Raw genomic sequence first — 20,435 nt, 5'->3', positions numbered from 1 at the left:
AGTTGGCTTCTGATGTACCTTGCAGCTGTGAAGTGATGATCCTAGGATTCAGCAGAGATAAGTTGTGCATATCTAGAATCAAGTAGGATGTTGGTGCAGTGGAAAGAATTCTGAAACTAGATTTACAGGGATGAAATTTAAAACTGGTATTCTGCCACTTACTACGTGTGTAACCTAGGATAAGTCACTTAACTTCTCTGGGTTTCCCTTTCCAAACCTGTAAACTGAGAAGGATCTAGACTCTATGACCTCTATGGTCCCTTTCAGCTCTAGATCAACGATTCTCATAAATGGAAAGCAAGGCTGGTATTAGGAAGGAAAGAATGCTTATAATCATAACAAGTCACATTCATCATCCAGGAAAATATCATTTGTCCAAGAGATAAGAATCAATTAGCATTTATTAAGCATGTATTATGTGCCGGACACTGCGCTATGCAGTAGTAGTCAGCTAAATCAGGACGGAGAAAACAGAATTGCGCTTGGAAACGATCTCAAAGACTTAATCTAAACTTCTTTTATAAATAATGTCGCGGTAGAGATAGGATTTAAAGAAAGGCATTTCCCGCCTCACAAAAGCACAATGATAATTTTAAGGATACCGACAGCAAGAATTTTTCCTTCTAGCGTCTCTGGATTGATCTGTCTTCCCGAGCACTCAAGCAGCTTCCAAAGTCCCTGGACTCCCATTGCGCCTGGGTTTTCTCAAATCACGTTTAAGGAGCCCAACAAGCCGCGAGTCTGTTTCCTCCAGGAAGACGGAGAAGCAAGCGTTCTGGATGTTTGGGACTCTAGTTCTACGCTCCCTTGTAGCAGGTCAAGACGCCGTTAGGCACTAGCTTCCTGAAGCAGGAAGGAGAAAGGAAGTACGCAGCGGCCAACACGGACTAACATACAGGCCCATTTCTAACCTCGGAGTTTATCCCCGGCTTCTCCTAGTTTCCAAGAAAAGGGAAAAAACCTTCAGACCTAAGAAATGGAACAACTGCTTCCCAAGCTGTAAGGTGAACAAGTTCTTATTCCGTCCCTCAAGTCTTTCGTTGGACAGTTTGTTTAGGATTCGGAAGAACCAAGTGACCACCAGGTGTCCTCAGCAGCTCACCTTCCAGGTGGCCGTCAGAGATCCAATCACAGCAGCCGGAACCCGACTTCGGCCCTGAACTTCCGGCTTCCGGAAAAAGTCACGTCCTTCTTCCTTTAGGAAGTCCTGCCTTATCACTGCCACTAGCCCAATCACGACTTGCCGTCGCAGGTTACGTTGCGTCACGCAGAGAGACGAGAGGACGCAGGGGACGTCCTACACGCATAATTTCCGGAAGAAGTTGCGGACACACCCGTCCGTCTATTGTGTGGCGCTGGATGTGGATTTTCGCCTCTGAAGTACTCGGCTCCTAAGCTACGTGTGGGCGTGGGCGATAGAGGAGCCGAGACTGGCGATTAACAGTGGCTTTAGACAATATGGCATCGTATTCCCCGAGAGACCCGTCCCCATCCCGGGATCCTGCAGGCGGCTTGACGTCCTTAGTCTCTTTCCCCACCGCTACCTTTCTTTTCTGCCTCATTACTTCAATACCATCCCACCTTCCTCCGGAACTTTTACGTTTTCCCTTCTTCGCGCACTCTTCCCTGGAGAATGTTTTCATGGTAAAATTGCCAGCCTGATTTCTCAGTTCTTCGAGGGTAGGGACTTTGTCTCATTCATTTTTTACATCGCCCTGCCCCCAGTCCCTCAGCACGCTTGGCCCAGTACCTTGCACCAGCCGAGTAGGCGGGCGGTGTGTTTGAATGAATGTGTGTGTGAATGAATGAATGTTGCGTTTATTTAAACATAATATAGCACTCCTTTGGAGAGGGTAGCTTCTAAAGTTTGGTGTTTTGTCTTTTTTTTTTAATGGAAGCAAGACAGTTAAAAAAAAAACTGAAGATTTTCACAAAAGAATGTAGACGTTATAACGATAACATTGAAAAAATCTTTTTTCCCTCTTCAAAAGGAATGGCTGATGTAAAAATAAAAGATAGCAATGAAGTTTTTTGGGGGTTTTTTTTAGCCTCTTTTTCTAGTTGGAAATTTTTGCTGAACAAAATTTTGAGGGCTGAAGTGGTTTAAGGTCTGTTCCTACCAATAAATCATTTTAAAGGATTTTTGTCATCTCTGCTACTGATATATCTCTCTCTGAATTAAGAAGCATTGCTTATGTGCCTTTTTTCCAATTTGTTTGCAATCTGTTTTGTGTGCTATTTGGAAAATGAAGGTGATATAAAAACAAAGGTAGCAATTGACACTTTTTACAAATTTTAAAAGAAAAATGTACTTTTGCCTCTTTTTCTAGTTGTAAATTGACTTAACTGGGCTGCTTGGTAGTATAGTGAATGGTGCTGGGCCTGGAGGCAGAAAGACTCATCTTCTTAAGTTCAAATCTGGCCTTAGACACTAACTATGTGACCTTGGGCAGGTCACTTAACCTTGTTTGCTTTAGTTACCCCAACAGTAAAATGAGCTGAAGAAAGAAATGGCAAAACCTCCATTATCTTTTTTAAGAAAATGTCATGGGGGCAGCTAGGTGGAGCACCAGCCTTGGAGTAAGGAGGACCTGCATTCACATGTGGCCTCAAACACTTGACACACTTCCTAGCTGTGTGACCTTGGGCAAGTCACTTAACCCCAATTGCTTTGCCTTCCCCCCTCCAAAAAAAAGAAAAAAAAAAAAGAAAACCTCACAGACACAACTGAACAAAAAATTTATCTTCCTGACCTTCAGGTTTTTATAAGAAAAAAAAATTCAGAAATCAGTTTCTTCATGCTCTCTCGGTCACTGATCACTGTATGAGTGCCTCTGTAAATGAGTATACTAATTACCTTGATTTTCTTGAGCTCCCCAATTATCCAGGTAACCAAGAAGGTATGAGGATTGGGTGTATTAACTAAAACACAGAGTGGCTAGACATACCAATAATCCATTTCAGTGACCCAGAGTAAGCCTAGCTGGAAAGTGCAGAAAATCAGCAACTCTGAAGCCAATTAAGACTATTCAGCTTTGAAGCAGACCTTGAGCCATTTGGTTTATGGACCTTCAAGAGACAGGCTTATCTTCAGAGATTCTCCTAACTTTGGTTACGGGGCTCTTAGACACTTTCTGGTTTTGGAGACATCTCATTATATTATTGCCTTGAGTTATAGACTGCTTATCACCAAGAATGCCTTCTGATTGGTGTATCAAAGGGCTACAGCTCTGACAGGTTGAATTTTTCACTCCCCCCTCCCTTTTGGAATGGGACTCACTGACTCATTCCTTTCTAAGCCCACCTTTCTCCAAAATTTCTTAATCTTCCTTTGTTTAAAAGGTATATTACTTGATATTCTATTGAGCATAGGCCAGACAGTTCCCATGTGAATTTTTTTTCCTTCCCTGCTTAATAAAAACCCTTCTTTAATTTCACAGACATTGTCTTCCTCTGGTTTTGTTGTTGTTTTGTTTTATTTTGTTTTTCCTTTAGGGAAAGGGGGGATTTAGTTCTTGAGAACTGGCCTTTGTGTTCTCTGGGTATCTTCCCCTTTAGGGAAAAGATCTCAATTCCCTTAAGAGAAAGTCTGCCTCAGTTTACACCACCAATGAGGAGAGAGTCCCTTACCAATGTGCTTTGAGGCTGGGTTACATTTGTACAGTCATAGATTTAAACCTGGAAACTTACTGGGCATCTAGTCCATACATTTCATCTTACAAAGCCCAGCAAGGTTAAGTAACTTACTCTATTGCACAGTAAGTGGCAGTCAGGATTCAAACCCAAGTCTTTTGATTCAAAATCCAGTATATTCTCCATTGCTCTGAACACCTTCAGTTTTTCAAATATGGTAGATTTTAAAATTATAGAATCTTGGATTAAGCTAAAACCCCTTTGAGTACTAGTTCATATCAGGGAGATTTTGATTACTAAATAAGTGTTCCTTACCTTTGCTTATCAATATATTAAGTCCTATGAACTCTACAGCTACCCATAACTGCCCCCCAAAGTGCTAATTCATCTAAATTGAGATCCTAGAGAAGATCGTGTATTTAACATGAGTGACCCTACTTATTCCAAGAATAGTTTAGTTTTTAGAAGTAATTATATATTTGTTTTTTGGTTTATTGTAATTCAACAACTAGTATATTTGATTCAAAGCCTTCCTTTTGTAACATTGATCTTTTTTCTTTGTTCTTTGTCTATTTAGGGATTGAGATTGGAGGAATGACTGAATTTACATAGGGAAATTTGAGGTAACTCTCACCACCAATGCATGTTGGCACTTACTCTACAATTTATAATATTAGTTGAATGGAGTAATGAGTAAAATAATGAGGTCAAGTGAGTTTTCCAAGGTCAAATAGCCAATATCAGATGGAACAAGATGGAAGCTAGATTATCCTGATTTGAAGGTCAGTTCTATGAACTACACTATAATTGCTTCTATTTTTGCCTACTTAGAGTAGCAAAAAATTAACTACTTCATTTTTAAAGTAGTTTATAATAACTTGAAACAATGATTCATGAGAAATTTTTGTGGAGACCTTCAATTTCATAGATATAGGAACTTCTTCCACTAATAAGGAACTGCAGTTTGTCTATAACTTCTAGCCTTAGCACATTCAACTAATAAAACAAAGTATATTAAACATTTTAAAACAACACATTAAAAATACACTCTTGAAGAAACAGACTCAATTTCAAATTATGTGACTCAATTATTATGACTAAAGGTCACATGAGTAATAAAAGTAGCAGTCAAGATTTGAGCCTAAATTCTCTACTCCAAATCCATGGTTCTTTCCACTACACTGCATAATGAAAGCTATTGATATACCCTAGGGTATGGTACGTAGTAGTAGTGCTTTGTTGAACAGATCTCAAAGGATACTGTTTGAAGAATAATACAGCATTAGAAATGTTTCTGCTAACTCCTATTTATGTAATCACTTTCTGTGGTAAAAGTACAGAATTTGATTGCATGCTGTTGAACTTAATTGTGGCTTCTAACTAGCTAGCCTCTAAACTATTTTGCATCACAGTGTTAGAATATCCTTAAAAGATCACTCATGTCACCTCTCTACTCAGAATCCTCCATTCTCATTGTTACTAATTTGTGAATTGTAAAAATGTGAGTTTTTGTTCTTTCCCTTCAGGAGTCTCTTGGAGTAAATCAAATAAATTAATACCTCCCAATTGACAAATTATGCTTGACAAATTCAAGATTCAAATGTTACATGCTGGATGATGTTGTATACTTGATAATTCACCATGATTTGTAATAAATGAACATCTAGAGATTCTTTTCTGAACACCTAGTAACTTGCTGTGGTACATGCTGAGGGAAATGCTAAGAAAAATAAGACACCTCACTGCATTCAAAAGTCAATCTAAAACAAACTGGCCCCAACTCATCTTTCCAGCCGTATCATCCACTATTTCCCTATAAGAACCCAATTTAACTCTTTGCACCAGGGGTATCAAAGAAAAGTCTACAATACTTCTGAGTGCAACCCAATCCCGATTGTTACTGTAATTAAACATTGTGATTGTAAATGTAATTGAGGAACATTTAACAAAATAAAAATGCAATGCATTCTATTGAATAGTTCTATTCAATATTGTATTCTTGTACTATTAGAATTAATATAATAGAATAATATTTAGTACTTCTATCGAGTAGAATATAGATAATGCTAATATGTGATTTTCTTAGTCAATATGCAGCCCACAGGGATCTTTATATGCAGTTTAGTGGCCCCCATTTCTGTTTGACACCAGTGATATAAACTATTTTACTTGCTTGTTTCCAGAGCACAGCTCGTAACCCTGGGCATTTGTTCAAGCCATCCCTACACCTGGGATGTCCTCTACTCCTCAATCCCAGCTCCACTTATTGTCTTACCTGAGGACAAAGGTAACCTCCTCCATGAAGCATTCCTTGATTGTTCTGGCTGAAAATAATCACTCTCTTCAGTTCTTAGCACTTCGTAGCATTTTTCAGTAGTTATCACATGCTGCCTTTTATTATGGTTATTTAATAGATTTGAGCTAAAATGGACCCTAAATATTAATTGGCCCAGTTATATTCATTTGCAGATGAGGAAATTGAGGCCCAAAGAGATAACATCATAGATTTCAAAAAAGAAGTAACCAGCTCAAGAGATAATTTAGTACAACCCAATCACTTAACAGATGAGGAAACCAAGGTCTAGGGAAGGTAAGGGACTTACTCAAGGTCACATTATAAATGGCAATTGAGACTTGAACTCCAGTCATTTGATTTCAACTTCAATCCTCTTTCTGTTGCTAAATGTGATCCTATCTGTTCAGTGGATTGAATGCTTGCTAAGGACAGAACCTTGTTTCATATGTCTTTGTATGACTCAGTGCCTTGCTCAATAATTTTTCTTTTAAATGAATGAATGAAAATTGTAGGTTGGTTGAGATTCGTTAAATGGGAACTAAATCCTCTGATGAATCTGAGGATTGCTACACAGAGGTATGTTTTTTGAGAAGATATTTTTTGAAGTTTTATGACTAATCTGGCAAGGTCCAATCATAAAGAAATCTCCCAAAGCATAACGATGGAAAAGTAAGTATGGAATATGATGGATATGAGAATTTTGTTCAAAAATCTGTATAAAAGAACAGAATGATTAACCAAGGTCTTCAAGAACTACAATACTTCCTAGATCTAAAATATTTCTTCATTATGAAGTATTCTTTTTTTCCTAAGAACAGATAACTTAGAGAATATGTAGTTTATTTGGAAAGAAATGGCTTTTTTTTTTTGCACGTTGTTCAAACGATTCCTCCAGAATGTGTGGGATGACAGGTATACTAATGTAATGTTTTTGGAACTGCTGATTGTTACAGCCATTCTGGATGTGTTTGGTATTAGGCAAGAAAAGAAACTAAACAGTTCATATTGTTTGGCCTACCAATACATCTAGTGACTATATAAGAAGGTCAAGGACAGAAACAAATGTCCATGGCACAGTGGAAAGTGTTTTGGATTTGGAATTAAAATACCTAGGTTCAGATACCACCCCTGCCACCTGTTAGCTATGAGACTTTGGGTAAGTCACTTCAACTCCAAAATCTTGAAAATGAGATATTTGTTGAAAAAAAAAATCACTTAGCACAGTGCCTAGCACATAGTAGGCACTAAACAAATGTTTATTTCCTATCCTGTACAAATGAAGGGGCTTCTAAAGTCCTTTCCAGATCAAAATGTATGATCCTAGGAATAGGGATTGGACCTGTGATTTCATTTGTATAGAGAGCTCCCAGGTAATTAAATGCCCAGTGCAACTTGGAACATAGAGTTTTAGAGATTTGCCCAAAGCACTGAGAAAATAAATGACTTGCCCAGAGTCACACAGCCTATGATCCAGGACACATATTCCAAAATGTACATAGCAGCCCTCTGTAGTAGCAAAGAATTAGAAACAAAGTGGGTGCCTATCAATTGGCAAATGGCTGAAGAAATGTATGTGAATATACACATATATGAATATAAGGAAACATAATCATATAGTAAAAAATGAATAAGGAATTTTGCAAAATGAGGGAAAAGTTATATCAATTGATACAGAAACAGTTAGAACCAAAAGAACAATATATACAATGACTAAAATAATATAAAATGAAATATCACTAAAAGGAAATAACTGTAAAATTGAAAAATCAATGATTGCCCATAAGAATAGACAATGAAGCATCGCTTCTCACCACAGAAAAGTGGGATGCAACTTAATTCAGATGCAATTGCTGTATTGGGTGTTTCTGCTTCATTTTTTTGTGTTTTACAAGGGCGGATACAATTTGGAAGTGGGCATGGGGAGACCTTTCCAGAAATGACTTATGTAGAAATAAAAACAGCATTAACAAAACTTATTTTGAAGTAACTTTTAAAAAAGAAATTAGATGAATAAATAGGTAAGAACCAGTAGCAATTTGAACATCCTCGCCTGGGTGATACCCTACTCTAAGAAGGAACATAGAGTAGTGGAAAGAACACTAGACTTGGAGTCTGGGTTTAAGCCCTGGGTCATCCATTTATTAGCTATATGATCGTTACCAAATCACAATTTCTCATCTGTAAGATGAGAATAATAGTCCTTGCAATCATATATTTATTAAGTGCCAACCATGTGCCAGGCATTGTGCTGTATTCTCTTTCTTATAGGTTAGAGATGATTGAATGAAAATGTACAAGGCATATTTTAACCATGAGGTGCTTTACCAATGTGATCTATAATTATTCTTTAGTCTCACAGTTTGTCTATTTTAACTTTTTTTCTTTTTTCCTGTTTTTGCTTAATTGAAATAATGCATTATGCTTTTTAAAAATCATTCCTTGTATCAAGTCCTATGGATATATATTAGTTATGCCACATAATATTATGTTACTAGATATTTTCTCTTGTTGTTCAGTTGCTTCAGTTGTATCTGACTCTTCATGACCCCATTGGGGATTTTCTTCATAAAGATACTGGAGTGGTTTGCCATTTCCTTCAGCTCATTTGGCAGATTAAAAAACTAAGGCAAACACTGTGAAGTGACTTGCCCAGGGTCACACAGCTATTGTCTGAGGTCAGATTTGAACTCAGGAAGATCCAGGCCTAGCACTCTATCCAACTGCACCACCTGACTACCCTCCTAGATACACACCACATATTAAATCATGTCCCCTAGAACACAATTAACAACAGATAAAAGCCAGACAAGTAATATGTAGTATATAATGTAGCCTTTAGTTTCCCTAGTAGTGTTGATGGACCCCAAAAAGCTCCAAGTTAATGTTTCTGAAAGTAACCCATCTCAACCCCCCACACCTCCACCTCCCTCGGGCGCCTCATGAGAAAATTTTCACTTGTTGGAGGCCTGACTGTATTTCCCTTATCAGGACAGACACAGGATCCTGTCTCTGGTATTTGCCCAAGGTCCATGCCCCTGGCAGGTAAACAAAAAACTGTCTTTTCTCCCTCAATGTCTGCCATACTCCCTACACTTTCCTATTCGCAGCTCCCAGAGACACCTGGACCCTTAGATTACCTAATTAGCATGCCTGGCATTCCTTTCTAATGCCTCTTTTCTATAGAAGTTCTAGATTCACCCCCCCCACTGGGGTGCAAGTTCCCCAAAGGGACTTCACCCACTTCTATTGGCATTCTAACAGATTGTCTCACGACCGAAAGAAGGCTTGAGTGTGTGAATTCATTACAGGCGACTCTGCCTTGGCATTCTCAGCATCCCAGAACCCCCACCCCCTATCCCTTGCCTCCTTGGTGCCACCATAAAAGAACTTCAGCTCTTTCAGAACTAGTCAGGCGGACAGAAGTAGTTGAGCAAATTCTTATTATTGTTGTGTTTTTTTCTATGTAGGGAATTCCTAAATGATGAAACTCCTTCTGCTGGTATAAATCTGCAGATGTTCTGAAGTTTGCATGGGGCACCGAGAGGTTAAGTTACTTGCCCAATATCCCCTAACCAATATACATCGTAGTAGCCGAACTTGAACCCAGATCTTCTCAACTCAGGCCAGCTCACTGTCTACTACTAAACTAAACTTCATGGTTATTGAATGATAAATGCCCAAATTCACAAATATTTACATGACTAAAAGTAAAAAAAAACAAAACAAAGCTTTATTTAAAGAACAAAGTTTTCTAAAAGTTCCAGTCTTAGTTAACAAAATCAGCAATCTACAAATCCTAACCCCTTTTATTTAAACATAGGTTTAGTGTTCCCTTTAGAAAAAAAAATGAACATCCTATTACCATGTTCTCATTTGTAGATTACACAAGTGGATACTCGATATGGAGTTAAAAAATAAATAAACTAGGAATCACCTTTTACTAGAGGTATATTTCAGAGGAACTGCCAAAGTCTCACCACTTTGCAGTAATGACAGTATTTGTTCGAATATCCCCAAAAGACCCTTGAAAAGGAAGAAAAGCAAGAAAACCCCAGCTTCTCTGATTCACAAATTGGCAACAATCACAGTAGGGTTCAGAATCTCTCCAGGGAGAGCAGAGTTCTAACATGTGAAATCCACCCCTCAGGTTTTTATTTTTGTCTTTAACACCATGTATCAATTGCTTATGTGGATAGGATTCACGGATTCAGCAGCAGATACATGGATCTTACAGTAAGACTGAATCAGACAATTAAAGCAACAGCTTCCTTGCACTCAGTGAATTCAAGATTCCTTAATGTTTCTATTGCCTCCATCCTAGAGTGAGACCAATCAGGTCCTAGGAGATCCCATTCTGTATCACTATGTAGTAGTTTGAAGTTCCAGACACCTAACCCATCCCTCCCCCAAATTAAATAAAAAAATCTATAAGCTCCATGGATTACAAATAGGATCCAGATTTCTAATCTATGTTTTACAGAACTTTATCAGGTCAAAAAAGACAAGAGTATATTGATTCAATGGACTAAATTACCTACAACTGATAGATGATATATTGAGTTCCAAGATGTTTCATTTCTGATAAAGGTTGACAAGCAAAAAGTCAAGTGTAGTGGTAGTGATACTCATAATTGTATAGACAGCTACCAAAGCACACTGGACAATTTCAGATGAACCTTTATCCTTATATACCTTAGCTGAAATTAGTAATTGGTAGCTCTATCAGCTACCTTTTTTAAAAGTGATGATGGAGACCTACATTTTAATCTTATATGCAGAATAATCTTCAATGTTCATCTGAGAAAAGCTATTTTAAAATTTCATGCTTGGTTAAGTAGTTCATTTCTTGATTCTGTTAAACATACTTTATCTTCAGCTATTTTGGAAAGTAATCACAGTTTGATTTTGGTTCTAAAAAAGAAATTGCTTTCCAATTTTGACTGCTTATTTTCTTTAATTTTACAAGACCAATACTCTGTGCTTATCTGTTCACATATTTAAGATCATCCATCACAATGATATACAAGCTTAGGTACTGAAAAACTACAAGACTGTGTTTTATCCCACACAATGAGACCTATTCATATATAACACAAGCTTAGTAAAACTCCCTACTACTGCATGTCCTACTCCAAGTTTTCATACACAACTGTGCAGTACCCACCCATTTAATCATTTCCATCATAATCACTATAACCCAAATAGGCACTATTTCTTCTTTCATTAATACTGGACATCTTTTTCCATGTTGATTCCTGATGAAAACTAGCACTCAAAGATCGGCCCAGACGCCCATGATGCTTCTTAGAGATGTTGTCTTCACTCTCAGATTTGGCAAGTCCTTGTGTATGTGCTGGAGGTTGTGTTTCTTGTCGGATATTTCCAAATGGGAAGTTCCAAAGGCCAAATCTTTGCCAATTAAGTCTCTGAAAGGCTATGATGCAATGTAGATTTCCCCCTACCTAGAAGACAAATATTAAACAAACAGGCATTGAGCACCTAATATACAAGTTCCTACACTAAGTCTTTCCAGAGACAGATAAATAAAATTCAGCCCCAACCCTCAGGGAACTCACAATCTAGTTGGGAAGATAAGATCTTTTTTCTTTTGAAGGGAGAGGGGTATCTGGACCTGTGATTATATCTATGTAAGGAAGTCCCAGTGTGGAATGATGAAAATCTGCAACTTAGGGTTTTAGAAATTTGCCTTGAACGCTGAGATTAAGTTATCTCACTGAGTCACATAGCTAGTATGTGGCAAAGACAGAACTTGAACACATATTCCTGCTGCCAAGGCCAACCTTATTAACTACATAATTCTACCTGTCAATAGATGAGGTAAGATACAAAAATAAACAAAGGATAATACAAAATAGGATATAGTAAGTGACAATAGGGCCTTAAATGCTTTGTGAAGACAAAGAAGGAAAATTGTATGCACAAAAGTACATCTCTTTTAATAAAGTATAATAATAATAATAGCATTTTATAGTGTTTTACATATCTTATTTCATTTGATCCTGGGAGATAGGTGTTATTATTATCCTCATTAGACAGTTGAGTAAACTGAGGCACAGAAAGGTTAAGTGATTGCACAGATCACATAGCTTGAGTGTCTCAGGCAGGATTTTAACTTGGGCTTTCCTGACTCTAAGTCCAACACTACATCCAATATACCACCTAGCCCCCTTTAAGGGTAGGGAGTGGTTTCACTGTGTGGTCACAGTGCCTAGCACATGGGCACTTAATAAATGCTTGCTGATTGACTGATTAAAGCCCTAAAATCCCCGTATAACTCCCCTTTCTTCCTACCTGCCTCAAAAGTACATTGCCCTTCCCAGATTCTACCTCCTTTTTCTTTTCTACCTTCCTGCTGCTTGCCTTTCTTCAAATGATCAAAAATCCAAAGCACTTCTCAACCACACTCCTTTCATTGAGCAGTTCAGTGCCCTCAACAATGATACCTCCACTTACTGGTCTCCTCCTCTACCTGCCTCATTGAAAATAAGAAGGAACCCTTTGTATCCCATTCAGTTCTCCACATCTATTCTGTATTTCTTTCTTACCTGCTCTAATTACCTTTACTTTTTTGCAGGCAATAGTTTAAAGGACTAGGGAGAGAAAAATCACAATCTCAAAGTATTTGAGCATGGGTGACACTTTTTGGTGAGTTGGGAAATGTATCTTTGAGTAGGATCTCGTCTTACCTTCTTTGTTTTTCTATACTGTAGTCCCCTTTCTAGGTGTCGAATATCGAGGTACTCTGGATTTTGAGTGTTAAGGTCAACAACAATGTCTGCCCATCTAGAGTTAAGAAGAAAATTTAGGAGTTTTTTTTTTTTTAAGAACTAAAATGGGGGTGGGGGAGCAGAGCCAAGATGGCAGCGTAAAAGCAGAGACTTGTTTGAGCTCTCCCCCAAACCCCTCTAAATAACTATAAAAAATGACTCCGAACAAATTCTGGAGCAGCAGAACCCACAAAATGATAGCAAAACAAATTTCCAGCCCAAGACAACCTGGAAGGTCAACAGAAAATGTCTGCTGCACCAGACTGAGAGAAGAGCACAATCCAGGGTGGGCTGAGCAGCCACAAATGGGGCTGGAGCAGGCCTCAGGTGACTGAATCACTGGCAGCTGTGGGGGTTTCCAGACTTCTCAACCCCAAAACGCCAAGAACAACTCGGAAAGTCAGTGGAAAGAGTCTGTTGGACCTATGTGAGAGAGGAGAATGGTCTGGCCCTAGACCCAGGGTGGCAGTAGTGGCAGGTGGCAGCAGTAACTGCTTCTGGAGCTCTCAGCCCAAAGGCAGTAGTGGGGATTGAGCAGCTGATCAGAGGGGGATTGCAGGGATCTCTTTGGGGGCACTGAGGCAGGATTCTCTTGCTTTGCCCATGATTCAATCTGGGTCATGGTCCTGGGTGGCGATCCTGGGGTGAGGAGGAGCGCTAGCATGGCAGAGCTTGTGGTGGTGGTGAAGAGGGAATCTTCCTCACAGTTCCAAGGCAGAAAAGAATACCTGTGGTCACTCACAGACCGGAGCACAGACTAGGAGAGGAGTAAACACTCTCCTTTGATCATACAACCTTGGGAGAACTGAAAATTTACAGGTCCCTGGAAATATTTCTGAAAACAGCTGCATAAAACCGATGAAGCTTGGGACAGTACACCTTCCACACTAGAAGCAGAGACCTTAACAAAGAGCTAAAAAGTCAAGTAACTGGTTGGGAAAATAAGCAAACAGCAGAAAAAAATCAGACTATAGAATCTTACTTTGGTGACAAGGAATATCAAAACATAAAACCAGAAGAAGACAACAAAGTCAAAGTTCCTACATCCAAAGCCTCCAAGAAAAATATGAATTGGTCACAGGTCATGGAAGAGCTCAAAAAGGATTTTGAAAATCAAGTGAGAGAAATAGAGGGAAAATTGGGAAGAAAAATGAGAGTGATGCAAGAAAATCATGAAAAACAAGTCAATGAATTGCTAAAGGAGACCCAAAAGAATACTGAAGAAAATTACACCTTAAAAAATAGACTAACCCAAATGGCAAAAGAGGTCCAAAAAGCCAATGAAGAGAAGAATATCTTAAAAAGCAGAATTGGCCAAGTAGAAAAGGAGGTTCAAAGCTCACTGAAGAAAATAATTCCTTAAAAATTAGAATGAAACAAATGGAAGCTAATGACTTTATGAGAAATCAAGAAATTATAAAACAAAACCAAAAGAATGAAAAAACAGAAGACAATGTGAAATATCTCATTGCAAAAACAACTGATCTGGAAAATAGATCCAGGAGAGATAATTTAAAAATTATTGGACTACCTGAAAGCCATGATCAAAAAAAAGAGCCATCATTCAAGAAATTATCAAGGAAAACTATCCTGATATTCTAGAACCAGAGGGTAAAGTAGAAATTGAAAGAATCCACCGATCACCTCTTGAAAAAGATCCCAAAAAGAAAACTCCTAAAAATATTGTAGCCAAGTTCCAGAGTTCCCAGGTCAAGGAGAAAATATTTCAAGCAGCCAGAAAGAAACAATTCAAGTACTGTGGAAACACAATCAGAATAATACAAGGTTTAGCAGCTTCTACATTAAGGGATCAAAGGACTTAGGATATGATATTCTGGAGGTCAAAGGAGCTAGGATTAAAACCAAGGATCACCTACCCTTTAAAACTGAGTATATCCTTAAGGGGAAGGGCTAATCAGAATGCATGCCATCTTGGGGTGGGGGGAGGAGAGAGATGGGGAGAAAATTTGGAACTCAAAATCTTGTGGAAGTAAATGTTGAAAACTAAAAATAGATTAGTAAATAAAATAAAAAAGGTAGAAGAATGGTCAAAAAAAAAAGAACCAAAGTAAAACATTTAATGAATTTTTTCACCTAGGCAAATTGCTACAGAGTTAATGGTTACTGGAATATAAACTCCCTCAGAGCAGAATGATTTCATTTTTGCCTTTTTATCTGAGTGTCTTTAGCGGATATTTACTAAATGTAAGATCACAGATTTAGAGTTGGAAGGACCTTAGCAGTCATCTAGTCCAACCTCATTTTACATCTGAGGAAACTGAGAGAGAAAATTGTAAGGGGCAAAGACAGGATTCAAACCCATGTTCCCTGACTCCAGTTCCAGCACTCTTTAAAACTGTACCACAATGACTCCAAAAATGTTGGTTGAATTGAATGAGCTTTACCATGGCAGTAATTAATTTTTCAAATTATTCTTTTACCATTACAAGACATGATATAATTATAAGCAATGGTCTTCATAACAACATGGGGGTTTTTTAATCCAAAATTCCAGGTCAGTAATTGAGTTTTCTAATATATATGTGTTTATGTGTATGTATATGTATATACACACATATATATAATATATACATATAGAGAGACATATACACATACAAAGAGAGAGAAAGCATGGTATATACATATAACGATAGTGACACATCAAGATAATGCACAAAAACTGTATATTTTCCTTTCGTTGCAGGCAAGTCCAGATAAAGAATTAAATGTAATTACAATACCTCAACTTACTTTTTACAGTGAATGGTAGGATGTTTTCTACTTGGCTCTCCAATTAGGATCCAATATTCTACTTCTTGCTGCAACAAATGACTCCTGCTAAATAAAAAATACATTCAGAATACACTCAGGTCACAATATGTACCAATGCCTTAATCGAAATGAAGGTCTTTAGTTTCCTTAAGATTTCTGCATTAATTATAACAAGATGACAATTTGGTTCCAATGGAAAAATATATAGTACTACAAAGGGCACTAAAAGCTGGGAAAGCTAAAAGAATTTAGGCACTTTAAAATTTCTGACAACAATTAGAAAAATGGGGCCTATTATTTAGTCTCATCTCATGTTCCCAATGACTGGGACTAGGAGAATTGATACATCTCAGACTCTAGAAGAAGAGAAAAGGTCATATTCTTCTTTGTGGACCAATTACTGAAGACTGCAATGGAAGCAATAGTCCTTAAGGGTGAGGTGTTAAAAAAGGAAATTCACATTTCACAATGATTGAGGTTCTCTGTAATAAAGTAAAATTCTAAGATATCATTGAAACAACAGAAACATATCAATATTTCTATTAATTATGAGGATGCCTTTGAACAACACACTTCATTGCCAGAAACTTCCTACTAAAGGAAAAATAGACAACAAAGAGATTTGTTCTAGCATATGGATTTCCTTCCTACCTCACCTTTGTCAGATACTTCCCACTGAGAAGTGGATTGTGACTCACTGATTTTCTAGGGAGAGATTCTGCCTTCCTCAGGAGGATATTTTGATAATGAAAGACATATGTGTTCCTGGCTTATATATGTTCCCCAAAATACATTATTCCCATCTAACCAGGCCACTTGAATGGTTCTTCCCTCAACTATGTCCAGGACCTATTTGCTGTTCATTCTAAAAAATTCAGATTATCCCTTGGGAAACTTCTGTACCCAAGATGAATTTATTCAGATGGATGCCATTCTCAGAGGATTCCTTATTTACCCTCTCCATCCTCAACCAAGATCCATAGCATAACATTTCACAGTGCCAGCATATTACTTCAACCTATCATAAAGAAGCAATTTCTATGCAATTTAAACATAACAACTAGGACTGAGATGCCTAATTTTTCTTTTCTGATAGATTCTTTGGGGGTTGTTCCTGAGTCATTTCTGAAGCACTTTTGTCTTTAAGTTTTTCAAAGATTCCTTTCAAGTTTATTTTCTCCAATTAAAGTTTCAATCATATATAAGAACAAACAAAAGAAAATTTTAAAAAATGTAAACAGATTAAATAGCAAGCAATGTGTCAACAAAAGACACACTTGATACTCTTTTGAGTGCCTAGCAAAACATGAAGTCATACTCCTGGTTGCTATGGAACCAAACCAAAAAACGGATAGCTTTCTGCAAAAGAAAAAATTACCACCAGCGAAGAATTCCCATCGATAATGCTTACCTGTATGCTTTATTAGCTTTAACTGGTGTTGCTTCAAATCCAATTGGACAAAAGTAATGATTCTGGCAATGGTAAATGTAAGCCAGTGATTCATCTTTCAGTCCATGTGTTAATTTTGACAATGCCCCTGAAGCTACAAAGAGATAAATACCTGAGTCTCCAGAAAATGAGTAAAAACATTTTACAGAAATTTCTATGAGAAAATGTCACTTGTATATCCTGCTAAAAGGCACCATAAACAATGAAGCAATATCATTGCTTAACATATATACACCAAGTGGTAAGGCATACAAATTCTTAGAGGAGAGGTTAAGGGAGTTACAGGAAGAAATAGACAGCAAAACTATAATATTGGGAGACCTCAACCTCCCCCTTTCTGAACTTGATAAATCTAACCTCAAAATAAATAAGAAAATGTCACTTGGTACACAAAGAAAATTGCTGAATGCATTAGCAAAGGACAGGTCACCAAAAGTTTCACATTTTAGCTTCTACTTCAGAGAAAAAAGTAATTCAATCAAAATAACTTTATAATTTTAAAGTGAAAGTATAAAATACTGAATTTTTTGCTTCCCAACATGTTTTGAGTAGTACATGTCCTAACGGTCCATAAACTTTAATCATCAATCCTGTGCTTATTTCCCCTAATTTACAGGCCAAAAATCAACAGACTCTTCTCAACATGCAAGCTCCTATTTAAAATAAAGAGATGTTATAATATTTCTCAAGAGCTATAGACTAGAGGTGAACTCATCTTTTAAGTGGTGACACACAAAAGCCTCTTTAAGGAGACACCCCATCTTTCTGGCAAGAAGCAGCAGTAAGCTTCTCACCTTCTCGATCTTTTTACTTGTATTTTTCTGACATTTATCTGTCAAGTAACATGGAGGTGTATTATGCCAAGAAAATAGTTCTTACCAAGCCTCAGAACTGAGACTACCAACTAAAATTCAATTAACTTGTACTTCCAGTAAAAAAACTAAATTATTCATTAACCAAAAAGTCCATTAAGGCAGAAATACTAACAATAACTGAAGTAGATGATGAGATTCTGAATCAGAATAATAATGATGGCAGTTAATTGATTTTGTGGCTGCTAAAAGAGCTGAAGATAGCTAAGAAAAGCCTATTTAGTGAGTGCAGCACAAAAGTAAGGAGACGAGGCATGCTTACTTATAGTCCTCAGCACTACCCAGACTTTCTGGACCCTTAAGCCTTCAAATCGTTTTCCAAGGACAGCCCCTTCTCTAGGTCTTTATTAATAAGTATAAAGTGTATCACTTTATTACACAAGCCCTCTCTTTTCTACAGATTTATTTCATAACTATAGTGGCTAAGGAAGCCTTCCTTATTAATGATAAGGTTCTCCAAATGCCCCTATTTGAAGACGATGTCACACTAATTATATAGAATACTAAAAACCTCAGTTAAATTCACCAGTCAAAAGATATTTAACTATATATACCACAAAAACAAAATGTTGAAAAAAATACATTGTCCAGATTATGACATGTAGTTAGTTACACAAGAAGACAATCAAGTTATTTCATTTGCAGCTGAACACATATATATTAACATATCTATTTACTCATATACAAATATACACAACACACACAAAGCTTAGACAGTCACTACAATTGGACAATGAACAGGGTTTAGAATTGAACAAGCAGATAAAATCAAGATAGAATGCATTCGGGAATATTCACAGAAATTTCAATGTTTCCAAAATGCTCACTGAAGCAAAAACCCATCTCTTTTATGACATATTACTAATAACTGAAATATACTAATTACCATATAATATATAACATGATATAATAAATTACTAGTAACTAAAATAACTAAAATCTTGGAAGAGTCCAAAATACAGGTGACTCAAAGGACAAGACACAGGATAAGTTTAGGTAAGCTCTAATATGTTACCTATGATGCTCTGCTTGCCTAAGAGGAATGGAATAAAAGACATAATTGAGGATATGTAAGACCAGGAAAAAGGCAGACCAGTCAGGTACTGAGAATAAGAAACACCAGACTGACAGAGAGCCCAAGTGTTATAGCAGTGTCCCTCAAAATATTAAAAGAATCTAAGTAATACCAACAATGCATTAGGTAGATCTCCTGTGTAGAATTTATAGAAATTTATGTACAAAAATTGTTCGTATGCAAAGTGAGGTATGGAATAGCTGCTATCTAGATCAATGAAATCATGGATCCATCAAATTACCAAAGGAAAACCTTCTTATAAATTTTATTTAAAGTCTCAAAACATAAAAAGTGACACATTATAGTAATGTAAATGAAAATGCATACAAGAATTAAAATGTATGTGATATAACATGATAGAAATTGAGTGTTCTATTTTCTGTAATTGGTGTTCACTCTGGAAAAGATGCAGGTGGTTGAGAAAATATAAAGAATGGCTTTTGGCAATTAAATAATTCATAAATAATTTAAATATGTAAGAATTAAAGTAACTTGTACACCCAATATTAAAGGATGTAATGAAAGAACCTGGTAGAGTGATAGCTCATTACTTGGCGTCTATGGAAAAGGAAGTATAACAATGTGGGAAAGGAGACTGATAACAGAAATAGGTGAAGTCTGGTAAGAGAGCTGACTGTGGGGAAAGGGGAGGGTGAAGGGCAAATAGCAAGAAAGTAGGGAAAGATGATGAGTTACTTTTTTAAAAAGGGGGGAGAGAATAAATCATACTCAGTCAAAATTGACTTAACTAAGGAGTATATGAAAACATTCTTAAATGATATAATAAAGGCAGAAATAGGGAAATAAACAAATCCACCCCAAACAAATATAAATAAAAGAAATACCAAAAAAATTAAAAAGAGTGATACTAAAAATATTAAGAGTATTAACACTCTCAAGATAGAAATCATTTTTCAAATCTATGTATGCTCAGTAATGTCTTTAAAAGCGCTATTATTGCTCTGTTACTATCCATCATCCTCTGAGCAACCCTGAGGATCATCCTTGATTTCTTTTTCTTCTTCACCCCACATATCCAATATTTTTGCCAAATCTTATGGTTTTTACCTTCACAATATCTCTAACATATTCCCCCTTTTCTTTACCTCTCATTGAATTCCAGTGGCTACCTATTACCTCCAGGATCAAAAAGAAACTTCTCTAGCATGTAAAACTCTTTCTAACATAACCCTTTTCCTACCTTTCCATTCATTTTATACATTACCCTCCACTCATGCTATGATTCAGCTATACCAGCCTACTTAAAAGTTGCTTTAAGGAGACACTTAATTTCCAATTGCTATGCCTTCATATAGGATTACTCTACTATGCTTATAATGTTCTGCTCCCTTGCCCCTACTTCTAAGTTTCCCTGGCTTTCTTCAAGACTCGGTTCAAATCCAGTTTTCTGAAGAAGCCCTTCTAGTCTCCACCCCCAACTAGTGACTGTTGCTTTAAGATTACCTTCCTGGGGCAGCTAGGTGGCCCAGTGGGTATAGAGTACCGGCTCTGGAGTCAGGAGGACCTGAGTTCAAATCCAGCCTCAGAC

At 37.1% G+C, this 20,435-nt stretch overlaps 2 protein-coding genes across 4 annotated transcripts in view; both read right to left on the bottom strand.

Annotated features, from left to right (window-relative positions):
* ERCC5 (ERCC excision repair 5, endonuclease) overlaps window positions 1-1,217 on the bottom strand; it is a 34,295-nt gene extending 33,078 nt beyond the window's left edge. Inside the window, exon 1 of one of the 2 annotated variants that reach the window (XM_036754500.1) lies at window positions 603-1,217. In XM_036754500.1, coding sequence (XP_036610395.1) covers window positions 603-690 — 88 coding nt within the window. In that variant the 5' untranslated portion in view covers window positions 691-1,217. The remainder of the gene's footprint in view (window positions 1-602) is intronic. The other variant, XM_036754499.1, reaches the window with a different exon arrangement.
* An 8,420-nt stretch (window positions 1,218-9,637) lies between these two features.
* The window catches only part of BIVM (basic, immunoglobulin-like variable motif containing), a 41,789-nt gene continuing 30,991 nt past the window's right edge, over window positions 9,638-20,435 (bottom strand). Inside the window, exons 7-10 of one of the 2 annotated variants that reach the window (XM_036754502.1) lie at window positions 16,901-17,033; window positions 15,469-15,552; window positions 12,637-12,733; window positions 9,638-11,391 (exon numbers count right to left, since the gene is read on the bottom strand). In XM_036754502.1, coding sequence (XP_036610397.1) covers window positions 11,098-11,391; window positions 12,637-12,733; window positions 15,469-15,552; window positions 16,901-17,033 — 608 coding nt within the window. In that variant the 3' untranslated portion in view covers window positions 9,638-11,097. Of the gene's footprint in view, window positions 11,392-12,636; window positions 12,734-15,468; window positions 15,556-16,900; window positions 17,034-20,435 lie in introns of both variants that reach the window. The other variant, XM_036754501.1, reaches the window with a different exon arrangement.

The sequence above is a fragment of the Trichosurus vulpecula genome, chromosome 4 (assembly GCF_011100635.1).
Source record: "Trichosurus vulpecula isolate mTriVul1 chromosome 4, mTriVul1.pri, whole genome shotgun sequence".
Taxonomy (NCBI): Eukaryota; Metazoa; Chordata; class Mammalia; order Diprotodontia; family Phalangeridae; genus Trichosurus; species Trichosurus vulpecula.
This window is presented reverse-complemented; position numbering and strand designations above follow the sequence as displayed.